Below are 12,676 nucleotides of genomic sequence, written 5' to 3'. Positions count from 1 at the left end.
TTGACGTTATGAGCATGTTGCCATATACACAAATAATTTCTCCAAAGACGAAAACAACTAAGAGTAGAATCTCAAGAGATATCTCGTAATTACAGTAATTCCAACATGATGTGAACATGACATAAAGCTTGTAGGATGTCCTAACCAAGACCTTTGTGTTTTTCAGAGACCTTCAAGACCATTGACACAGACAATGATGGAGTAGTGTCGCTCACATTCTTTCAGGTTTCACTTCACTTACGTTAACTTGGATTACAACCTCTGGCAATTACATTTTACCATAAACATGCTACATGTAATGGGGCTAGAAACATACTCTACTCAAGTACACTGATGAGCCGGAACATTATGACCTCCTGCCTAATATGATGTTGGTCCTCCGCTTGCCGCCAAAACAGCTCTTACCCTCCGAGGCATGGACTCTTCAAGACCCCTGAAGGTGTCCTGTGGTATCTGGCACCACACATTAGCAGCATATTCTTCATCTGCACTTCAATAACTGTCTGGTTTGGTTCAGCTACAAAATCGAACATCAGACTACAAAGGACAGTTTGGACTGCTGAACGAACTATTGGTTGCCCCCTGCCCTCCCTTCAAGAACTGTACACTTCCAGAATGAGGATAAGGGCTGGAAAAATCACACTGGACCCCACTCACACAGCTGTTTGCACTGTTATCTTCTGGCAGGCGCTACAGAGCACTGAACACCTGAACCGCCAGGCACAAGAACAGTTTTTTCCCTCAGGCTATTCACCTCATGAACACTTAAAACGGGATGCTTCTGTCACTAAGACAAATTCCTTGTATGTGTAAGCATACTTGGCAATAAAGCTAATTTTGGTTCTGATTCAAGTCCTGTAAGTTGTGAGGCAGAGCCGCCATGGATCGGACTTGTTGGTCCAGCACATCCCACAAATGCTCAATCTGGGGAATTTGGAGGCCAGGGCAACACCATGAACTCTTCATCATGTTCCTCAAACCATTCCCATTCCATTATCCTGCTGAAAGAGGCCACTGCCGTTAGGGAATACCTTTGCCATGAAGGGGTGTACCTGGTCTGCAATAAAGTTTAGGTAGGTGGGACGTGTCAAATTGACGTCCACATGAATAGCCGGGACCAAGAGATTCCCATCAGGACATTGCCCAGATCATCACACTCCCTCCACCGGCTTGTTGTCTTCTCACAGTGCATCACTTCCCCATGTAAACGGCGCACACACACATGGCCGTCCATGTGAAGTAAAAGAAAACTGGACTCATCAAACCAAGTGACCTTCTTCCACTGCTCCAAGGTCCAGTTCTGATGCTCGAGTGGCCATTGTAGGTGCTTTTGACAGTGGACAGGGCTCATCATGGGCACTCTGACCAGTCTGCGGCTATGCATCCCTATACACAGCAGGGTACACTGTGTGCTGTGACATATTTCTCATGTAACCATCATTAACATTTTCTGTGACTCTTGCCACAGCAGGCCTTCTGTCAGTTCAGAACAGACTGGTTAGCCTTAGTACCCAACACCCTGTCACCGGTTTGTCTCTCCTCAGACTTCTGTCAGTAGGTACTCACCACTGCTGACCAGGAGTAACCCACAAGCCTTGCCGTTTCAGAAATGCTCTGACCCAGTCATCTGGCCATAACAATTTGGCCCTTGTCAAAGTCACTCACGTCTTTACTCCTGCATTCAACACGTTGACTACGAGAACTGATTGTTGCTTACCATCTAATAACAAGTTGACTATGAGAACTGATTGTTACCATACCCAGACCTTGACATTTGGCCTTTTTAGGAGATGATCAACGTTATTCGCTTTACACGAGTGGTCATAATGTTTGGCTCATCGGTGTACTGTACATGAACGCAAACATTTACATCTGTATTTGTGTACTTGTGTAGAGTATGTTTGTGACCTAATATACTATCTTTTCTCTCTCTGTCTTTATAGTGGATCTCTCTGACCATGTTTGCCTGAAATAAAGGGTGGATTTCCAGTCCCTCCGTGCCCCGAGTTGGCATTGAAACTGTTGTTGCCTCTTCTTCTTTAGTGCATTCTTTTTCAAACTATTTACTTTTGTTACTATGCCCTTAGTAATAAGGCTTTGTTTACAGTACCTTCAATCAGAACATGCTTTACAAAATACTGTGCCATCAGTGAGTATTCCTGAAGCCAGGAGAACTGTACAGACCTTTACCAAGATAATTAAGATAGACATTTACCTGTTTCTGGCCACTTCTGGATTGAGCTGCATGTATTGTCCCCTGGAATGCCAAACAAAATTCTGTTTACACTTCCTGTGCCAAATGAGTAAGTTACTCATCACCAATTTCAATCATTCATAAAGATCTTCAAAAACATTTTATGAACATGAAATGCATTATGTTTTTCAATAAATGTCATATATGGAATGATGCACACATAAAAAGTGCTGTATAAGAAATGCGTGTGCTGGTGCGTTGTGATGCTATGCATGTTACTCAAAGAATATGTTTATTTTTGTTACCATGTTATACTGAATTTCATACACGTTTTATGCCACAGTTAGTTCAAGACGTACTGAAAAACCAAAGGATTTTTAAAAAAGCTGGTAGGGATGAATTTTTTTTATTTTCATATGCATTCCTTAAATTCTGTTTATATGAGCAATGCCAAAAGTAATATTAAATAAATATACTGTAGACACTAGCAACACAACTGGGAATGAACAGAAATCGTATATACTTTGATTAGAAAACAAAGAAAGTAGACATGAAAATGCTGTTCCTAATTGAAAATAAAAACATACAAAGCCATATTCTTTATTTTTGATTCAACTGTGCATTTTCAATAAACTTTCTTTAAAATGAGAAATGTTTGCCCCGATCATGTTTAAGAGTGTCTTGCATCAACTAAAACTGGAACATCAGGTAATTTACATAATTTAAGTCCTTTTTACTATAAATTCTCCTCACTGCCCAGTAGGTGGTGATATGCACAAATAATGGAAATCACCAAAAACAAAAGAAGAATGTGGAAGTGAAAATGAATATTTATTGTAAAAAAGGACTTACATTTGTATCTGTTTCTCACCCACACCTATCATATCACTTCTGAAGACATTGATTTCTCCACTGGAGTCAAATGAATTACTTTAATGCTGCTATTATTTGCTTTTTGCAGCTTCAAAGTTCTGGCCATCATTCACTTGCATTATAAACTTATAGAGCTGAGATATTCATCTAAATATCTTAATTTGTGTTCAACGGAAGGAGAAAAGTCATACACATCTGGGAGGGCATCTCGGTTTTAGATCTTTTCATCTGGAAAGCATCACAATCTGATGCATCTCATAAAGATCAGATTTACAAACATTCTAAATCATAAACTTCTCAAAGACGGCTGCTGCATGTTTTTTAACATCCGAGATTACTGGTATACATATTGCAGACGAGCAAAAACGTTTAAAATATGTCTTCCAGACTCGATGTAAACACACATTTAACAGACGTTTCAGGGATGAGGGTGAGTACATTTTAGAGAATTTGTATTTGGGTGAACTATCCATTTAACTCGGCAGTAGCCACTATTTCCATACAAATAAAAATTCCAAACACTTTTTATGCTATTTGAATGAGCTTCCTTATTAATATATTTTGATTTTAGAGTAGTAACCGTAAAATGTGGTAGTTTTTGTAAGGCGCTGAAACAAATTAATAGGACTTTTATTTCGAAATAAAATGCGTCCCAAATTTGAGTGTCCCCTCTTGGTTTCCACGATTCTCTTTAGTTCCGCGCTGCGATCAGGAATAAATCTGTTGACTGTTATGCATGACTAAAGATGAAATCTCTGGCGCAGGAGATAGAGGGGTACTCCACGTCGCATTTAAGAAAGCAAAGTACCCGCGTGACAACAGTGACTGGGAGGAAACTGGTAGAGACGCGGAGCGGCGATGATTTTCACGTCGCAGATGATACGGAGCGGGACAGTGACGCATCGTGCGGGTTTGTGCAGGACTTGAACCTGGACCTTCAAGTGGGCGCCATCAGACCCTTCCTCTTACTCTGTGCGTATCATATATATGTGCCATGGTATTTACAGGGCAATCCAAGAAACTTCAAAGAATGCCATATTATTACCAACAGTGCCCGCCCACTTTTTCAGTCGTCTAGGTCCCGGAAGTATTTTCACGTTCATTCCTTCCATAGACTTTTCATAAAATCCTTCATTAAAGAATTGTCAGCTATGAACCAAAACCAACCAGCTAACATTAAAAACTTTGATTTGAAGAAAATAATTATTTGAAAATCAGACAAAAAGATAAAGGTACAATTTATTTACCGTCTTTCACGAGGGCATGAACTACAATCCCATGAAGCATTGCGAATGATATGATCGAATAAAACCATGATTTTAGTTATATATATTATGCAGGGGCAGTGGTGGCTCAGTGGTTGAGGCTTAGGGTTACTGACCAGAAGTTTGGGGGTTCAAACCAAGATGCCACTGTTGGACCCTTGAGCAAGGCCCATAACCCTATCTGGTCCAGGGGCACTGTATCATGGCTGACCCTGCACTTTGACCCCAGCTTAGCTGGGATATGTGGAAAAAAAATTATTTCACTGTATGTGCAAATATATAATGTTTGACAAAAAAATAATAAAGGCTTCACTGCCTGACTGATTTTGCAGGCCTTTATGGGAGCCATTCGTTGTTTTCTCTTCAGGATTATGGGTAGTGTAGTTGTTCAGCAGGAATTCTGATAATAAACACAAATTTAAAACAATGATGTTGATATAATGTGAACTAATGACTTCAACAAAGGCATATACCATCGATAAAAAAAAATCAGGGTTTGTGTTTAAAGGTTTTTAAGATATTGTTGAAAATCAAATCGCCTATGGAAAGATTTATGGGATTTTTACATCCGGAACCAGACTATTTTGCTCTATTACAGTAACAATAGTACTTTGGTTATAGTTAATATGGTATTTTTTGCAATAACTGTCCAATTATAAAAAAATTTGTTTTCAGCATCACAGGATGCTGCCCATGACATAGACACTTTGAAGAAATTTAAGGTAATATACATTTTGTTTCGCCCATTCTGTAAAATTGGTTATGACTGTATTTCTAAAAATAGTTAAGTATATATAATATTTTTATATTGTATTACTATTATTATTTTTATTATTTTGTCATATTGTTTAAAAAAAATAAGCAGATACATATTGATGCTTGATTTTACATTCCCCTGTGCGCTTCAGGTGACTCATGTGCTGAATGTAGCCTATGGGGTTGAGAATGTGTTCCCAGACCTCTTCACATATAAGACCGTTACCATGTTGGATCTTTCAGAGACAGACATCACCTCCTACTTCTCTGAATGTTTTGAGTTCATAAACCAAGCCAGTCAACAGGTGTGTAGGTAGTTAAGGTAGATATACTGTAGAATGAGCGTCGAGGGAAAATGTGCTTCACTAATTTTTCTTTTCTGCGTTTCTTCCCAGTGTGGAGTGGCACTGGTCCATTGTAATGCTGGGGTGTCTCGCTCTGCATCTGTTGTCATCGGTTTTCTTATGTCCCAGGAGAAAATGTCATTTGAAGAAGCCTTTAGCACTGTAAAAAATGCCAGACCTTCCATCCAGCCAAACCCAGGCTTTATAGGGCAGCTTAAGAAATATCATCCATAATACAACACCTACCATATGAATGATTTAATCTTTTACTACATTTTAGGCGCTCATTCAGTGACGGTGGAGGTATTGCTTAAGTTCTTTGAATAAACTGCTTTAGTGAGGAAACAGCTAATCTTTTAATGAATTAACAGCTTGTCTGCTAATATTCAGTATGTTTTACATTAATAATTTTAGAGCGAACAATGCATGGAGTTTACTAAGAAATATTTGCTGTTTTATAAAGTGAGAAGTCAATAAAAATGTTGTGACAGGATTAATTCTGTGGTATTTGCAAACTGTGATTTACTGTTGTAAAACTCTGAAAGTGGTTCATAGATGTCAGGACCATAACACTCAATGAGCACTTTATTAGGAACACCTGTGCACCTAATTGTGTGGCAGCAGTGCAATGCATAAAATCAAGCAGATATGGGTCAGAAGCTTCAGTTAATGTTCACATCAACCATCAAAACTGGGAATGTGATCTCAGTGATTTCTATTGTTAGTGCCAGACGGGCTGGTCTGAGTATTTCTGTAATTGCTGATCTTACTCCGAATGGTGCCAAAACCATAAAACATCCAATGAGCCTTGTTGATGAGAGGTCAACGGAGAATGGCCAGACTGGTTTGAGCTGACAGAAAGGCTACGGTAGCTCAGCATTCTGTACAATTGTAGTGAGCAAAATAGCATCTCAGAATGCAGGTCCGATGAATCTCAATTTCTGCTTTTGAGTATTGTTGCTGACCATGTGCATCCCTTTATGGCCACAATTTACCCATCTTCTAATGGCTAATTCAGCATGATAATGCACCATGTCACAAAGTCGCTTCAAACTGGTTTCATGAACTGTTCTTCAGTAACCTTCCCAGTCACCAGATCTGAATCCAATAGAACACCTTTGGGATGTGGTAGAATGGAAGATTTGCAGCATGAATGTGCAGCTGAAAAATCAGCAGAAATTGTGTGACGCAATCATGTCAATATGGTCTAGAATCTCAAAGGAATGTTTCCAACATCTTGTAGATCCATACCATGAAGAATTTCTGCGAGCAAAGGGAGGCCCTACCCAGAATTAGAATAGTGTGCCTAATAAAGTGCTCAGCGAATGTATACTGTGATTGGTTTAGAAGACTTGCGTAATCCCAGTGGACCATTGTGCTTTCTAGAATTTTAGATGGTCCTTTATCAGAGAATTTCTGTGGAGGCTGCAATCTTTGTCTATAACTTTATTTATAACTTTCATTTAATTTGTGTCTTGAATAAATTAAATATTTGTAAGAATGTTCTTTGACGATCTACAAGGTGTTTCCTGAACAAGTTCCGAAGAGAAGTTTTCAAGAAGAAAAAATATTTCACACCAAAAATGTACAAAAGAAAGAAATATATATATATATATATATATATATATATATATATATATATATATATATATATATATATATATATATATATATATATATTTAGAATAAAAGAGAAAGAAGACTATTTTTAAAACCACTATGATCTTTGCATGGTGACATCATTCTTATTATATCCCCACAGAATTCTCATTAAAAAATCTAATTCTCACTGCTGTAAACAATAAAAATCATCTTGTCTGGACACTATTTTACCAGGGACTAACAACGTAATGTTTCTACTTTCGGTTTGTTCTGAGCAGAAACTGTATTATTATTATTTTGTTCCAGTTCTGGCGTTCTGCAGCCTCTTTTCCAATTGGTAAGCGGTTAGAATGAAATAATAGAACTTTTAATAATGTTCTTTTTAAAACGACAGTGTTGCCAGATCTTGCAAAAGACCTTACATTTTGGGGAATTATCAGTATAGAAATCATATCAAGAGTAGTATACAGTAGCCTATATAAAATTACATCTTTTCAATTAATGTTATTCTTAGTATTTAAAATATGACCAAAAATATTACAAATATACCTCTCACCATCTAAAATCAATGAATACCCTAAATATCTCTTTTCTGCATAAACACACACTGCTTGAGCATGTTTGAACTAAATGTCATCTTATTTTGGCCAAATTATTTTATTTTTATTATTTGTCTTGATTACAGATTTGCTTCCCTGTCAAAACATTAAACACACACGTGTTCATGTTTGGACTACACCCCATCGTATGCGGGCCAAATAATTTAATTTTATTTAATTATTGGTTTTATTTACAGATCTGCTTCTCAGTCAAAAAAACTTATGCATCAAATATGTATTAATGCATCATATCCCACCATAGTTCAGGGAAAACAACTGAGAAACTTTTTACCTCAATATTTGTCCTTTCATCTGGATTAATCATGCATGTATATGTAGTTTTTAAGCACTATGTAGTTGCCAAAAAGGTCTTCAGCATGTTATGGAAGGCTACATCCACTATGTGCAATTAGGCAGAGATTTGTTATGAAGTGGTTCATTTCAGAATCAAAGCACATGCTTCATGTTCTACAAAAAAAAAGAGTGAAATCCCATTTTTTTGGGCAACAGGGAGTGGTGTAATTCTGAAGGTTTACTGTGATAAACCATTTAGTCTTTGGTTTTATGAAATATATATCAAAACAAAATAAACCGGTTATCTGGTTTCCAGCATTTAAAAATAAAAATTTCACTCCGGAACAATTGAAAGGAACTTTGTTCCCAATTTCGTTTCCATTCTGCAAAACATTTTGTTCATTTTCTTTTCTTGAACCGTTTTTAGTCCTTGATTTTTACAAATAAACTCATAAATCCAGTACAACATATACGATCATGATGAACATTTACAGTTGTAATTTTCAATTAAATTTTTTTTAATTACAGTAGGCTAAGCAATGTTCTTCATTTTTATTAAAATAATGCTTTGATGTGAAAAATCAATGATTTTCAGCTTCATTTTTTTTATGTAATTCATTTTTGTAATTGTATCAAATTCATTTTGGGGCGACATATGGCCTGGACTTCACAACGTTTCATGATATGCACCCATGTGTTAAATTTTCCCCATTAAATACCTCAAATCTGATTGTGACATACACATATGCAGAACATCATTAAAAATAGAGCGGAAGACATGCATAATAAATAAAACAAATTTAATATCAAATGTTAAAAAACACAAGATAGATATTTACTGTACATCTACTGCCAAAGCCACACACACACACACACACACACACACACACACACACACACACACACACACACACACACACACACACACACACACACACACAAGCTTATGTTCATTCACAGATGAACAGCATTCTCTGGTCTGTGATGATGGATCAGTTTTGAGAACAGTATTAGGCGTAATTGTTGTTGTGCTCTAGCCGTGTGACCATGGTGGACACCAGCCTTTCGAGTAGCTCGGCCCTCTGTTTTCCCGTCTGCAGAACTTCTTCATGATTGGCCTTTTCCTCGCTGTCGTAGTCCAACACTGCCTTGTTAGTTATCAAAGACAGAGCAAAGACCCGCATGTTGCAGTGACGTGCCACAATCACCTCGTGAACAGTGCTCATACCTGCAACAGATACAGTCCGGTTAATAAAACTGTTGCGCTCAATGCTACTAAAAATACATGATATAGCTATATTGTTTGATGAAAATAAACATTGATAAAATAACATTTATATTAAAATATGTCCCTAATATTTTCATTATGTAATAATGATTTTATAAAAGGAATAAGACACTGGAAGCTGTGCGTGTCATGCCTAACAAAATTCTTTAGCCTCGACTTCATTCACAATACTGTTTCTTGTACCATATTGCTGAAATACAGTAAAACAGTTAAATAAATGGAAGTGTGCAGTTTCAAGGAGGTCATAAAATAAATGCGATGCTACAGAAATGGTTTGAAATTTCACTTTACAGTTACAATTTATATCTTGCACATCGAATAATTAAACCATCATAAGCCTTTCTGATTGGCCCTTGTGGCTTTACAGCTTACCGACAGCATCAGCTCCCAGCTTGTGCAACATGCGACACTCAGCGATGGTCTCGAAAGACGGTCCTCCAAGAACACAGTACACACCCTCTCTCAGAAAGTCACTGTAACCAAGCTCTGAACCCACATCCATCGCTAGCTGCTGAAGGTCCCGATCATATGCATCAGACATGCAGGGAAAACGGACCCCAAATCTAAATATAATAAAAAAAATTCAAATGTGTTACATCTACAGAAGTGTCAAAAGATCAATTGCCTATGTTGGTTAATAAGCACTTGCCTCTCATCATTGGGTCCTGCAAGTGGGTTGTTTCCGGCAAATCCAGGCATGTTGAGATGATCTTTGATGATCATGATATCTCCCACTTTATAGTCCTGGTTCAGGCCACCGGCAGCGTTGGTGAGAATCACCGTCTCAACACCCAGCAGTTTGAATATCCGCATAGGCATAGTAATCTTAAACAGAATAGCACTTGATATATAAGGGCATTCACAAAGGTTGCGTCCTTGCATTCCATCTGTGTGGGTTTTATAATTGTTGATCTGTGTACATATGTGTCAAGGTCTTATATTTCTTTATTGGTTCAGAAACCAGCTAATTCAGCCATATATATATATATATATATATATAAACAGCCACACAATTTACACTATGTAGGCTGAAATGGATTTAGACTTTGAAAAGGTAGTTTGTGTAAGTGGGACATTTGTACCTTCTGGATGGTATATCCCTCATAGAGATGAAACCTCCCCTGCATACAGACACATGGTCTACCCTTCAAAGTACCAAAGATCAACTGACCTGCATGACCATGCACTGAAACATAGAAATAAAGAATACATTCAGTACAAAGCGGTAAAAGTAGTCAACATTTTATACGAGATATGGTACACCATATCTTACTTGTGATTATAGGATGAGCAATACACACCTGTACTCTGGGGGAAGTTGGGAATGTCCAAGTAGTTAAAAGCAACCTGATCTTTCAGCATGTTGGCCAAGCCTCCCAAACCTGAGCCGCAAACTATGCCCACCAGAGGGCGCAATGCAGTCTGAGTCAGAAGCCAGTCAGCTGTAGCCTGGCAGTCCTCAAAGCTGTACCTACAGAAAGAAACAAAATCAAGAAATAAAAAAGTCTGTGACCAAGATTGCACATAACTCTAACTGCATTAACTCATTTCTAAAAGCACATCAGCACTTTACATTCACAGTACACACACTTGAATGAATTCACAAATAAAAAACACAACTCATCTCAGAATTTCCACAGCATATTCTGGTCATTTTCACTAGTGACTAATCTATCAGCTAGGTCGATTATCTCATTTTACTGGCTACCTAATACAGGATTCCGAACCTTTTTTTATTAAAAAGTTTGGAATTCCAGCGGCCAATTTCAATGAATGTTTGGTGAACGTGCAGCCCACAGACACAAAACAAAAATATCTTTACTGGGAGGACTGAAACTTGAGCCACTTTCATGACCACACAATAGGACTTGCCTTTACTGTAATCTGAGCAACTGACTAGTAAAAAATGAATTTGTGACATGGCATCTTCACACGGCCTTTGCTATTCTGACAATTGTAAGGAATTTATCATCTGGCACATTTTAGCATATTATTTAGATATTTCTTAAAAAATATATTTATTTATTTTATTATTATTATTATTATTATTATTATTTTTCTTCAAAAAAGTAGTTTCTTTAGTAGGCAAAGATGCCTAGACCTACATTCAACGAATAATTGTTAATTTCAACTCGGCCAGAGCCAAACAGACATATGACACAAGATTTCTTTAGAACTTTTTACCACAGTAACAACAGTTTCTGACAAAAAAATACATAAAAAAATTAGTTTTGGCTTCGACATTTGTGGTAGCATGGTACAGTTATTATAATACTATGGTATTAATACAACAACACTTTATATACCCCCATAATACTGAATAGTTACCATATTAATATACTACATGGTACTGCAGTGTACTCAAAATGATAACACATGATTACGATATCTTGATATGATAGTGGTAGTTTTTTAGATAAAAAAAAGGAGAAACCTTTATATAGCCTGTCGAAGCCTTTGCAAATAATGAAATTATTTTGAATGACAAATAATGTAATCCAAACACGTCATCGGGGCTCGTGTATTACCACCACGTGCTCCTGACAGCGACTTTGCGGTTAAATGAAATGTTACAGCAGATGGGTGGTTGACATGGTAATTTCAACCAACCCTTAACGCCATGGATCGGTTAAAATACACATCAAGGGTCGAACAAGATACACGCAAGTAAACACATTCAAAGGGGAAAAAAGAAAGAAATGGAAGAGAAATATTTGAAAAGGAATATTCTTTACCCAGTGCTGCTCTCAGGAAACATGTTTGACGGAAATGTCGATGTTTCTAGAGTGACGAATCGAGGACGAATCAAATGTACACAAATAACGAATATGTAAATGCAATAAAATAAAAACCGCTTTGAACGAGTCGCGTTTCCGACGAGCAATAATAACAGTTTAATAATCCCTGAATGGCTTACGTCGCCGGTACTTTTATAGATTTTCCGTTTCCTCTGCTCCTCCCCGCTATCTGACGCAAATTAAAATGCGGAACACACCTCCTGACGCACCAGCCCCCGCCGGGTCATGGTGGGCCATTCTGTTAATCTATAAGCATATTAACTCTTGACTGGGCACTTTATAACCTGGGAATGTATTAGGTTATTTATTAATTGGTTGACGGTTATTTATGGTCGAACAATACAAATGCACGTGTGTCATTGTCGTCATAAACATTATCATGTAGTAAGAAGAAGAAGTACATTTTTTACATAATGTATTCTCTCATAAATGTAAACGAGTGTAAATGCCAACATCATCATATATGTCGAAAGGACTGAAGCCTGTCAACCAAAACATGAGCTCATTGATGTCATTAAGTGAGTCTGCTTTTTTATTCCACCTGTTACTCCTGGTCGGAGGCTTCCGTAAATATTTAGTTCATACACAGGGTTACATCCTACCATAATTTAATGGTGCAATGCTCAAATATTTAGTAGTGCATAAACTGTAGAGAACTAAAAG

The 12,676-nt window shown here is 37.4% G+C and overlaps 3 protein-coding genes across 3 annotated transcripts in view; 2 read left to right on the top strand and 1 right to left on the bottom strand.

Annotated features, from left to right (window-relative positions):
* capn1 (calpain 1) overlaps positions 1-2,836 on the top strand; it is a 56,642-nt gene extending 53,806 nt beyond the window's left edge. The window contains exons 21-22 of the mRNA XM_052142614.1: positions 167-225; positions 1,944-2,836. Coding sequence (XP_051998574.1) covers positions 167-225; positions 1,944-1,970 — 86 coding nt within the window. The 3' untranslated portion in view covers positions 1,971-2,836. The remainder of the gene's footprint in view (positions 1-166; positions 226-1,943) is intronic.
* A 909-nt stretch (positions 2,837-3,745) lies between these two features.
* Positions 3,746-7,004, top strand: dusp19b (dual specificity phosphatase 19b). Its single transcript, XM_052149432.1, has 4 exons — positions 3,746-4,039; positions 5,008-5,054; positions 5,241-5,393; positions 5,484-7,004. Exons 1-4 carry the CDS (start codon positions 3,814-3,816, stop codon positions 5,664-5,666), a joined length of 609 nt encoding a protein of 202 aa, XP_052005392.1. The 5' UTR covers positions 3,746-3,813; the 3' UTR covers positions 5,667-7,004.
* A 297-nt stretch (positions 7,005-7,301) lies between these two features.
* LOC127659140 (purine nucleoside phosphorylase-like) lies at positions 7,302-12,155 on the bottom strand. Its single transcript, XM_052148813.1, has 6 exons — positions 11,951-12,155; positions 10,517-10,686; positions 10,298-10,401; positions 9,865-10,040; positions 9,588-9,778; positions 7,302-9,155 (listed from the first exon to the last, which is right to left on the bottom strand). Exons 1-6 carry the CDS (start codon positions 11,971-11,973, stop codon positions 8,938-8,940), a joined length of 882 nt encoding a protein of 293 aa, XP_052004773.1. The 5' UTR covers positions 11,974-12,155; the 3' UTR covers positions 7,302-8,937.
* Positions 12,156-12,676: the final 521 nt, after the last annotated feature.

The sequence above is a fragment of the Xyrauchen texanus genome, chromosome 2, assembly GCF_025860055.1.
Source record: "Xyrauchen texanus isolate HMW12.3.18 chromosome 2, RBS_HiC_50CHRs, whole genome shotgun sequence".
Taxonomy (NCBI): Eukaryota; Metazoa; Chordata; class Actinopteri; order Cypriniformes; family Catostomidae; genus Xyrauchen; species Xyrauchen texanus.
Note: the sequence above shows the minus strand (reverse complement) of the source record. Positions and strands in the feature narration are given on the sequence as shown.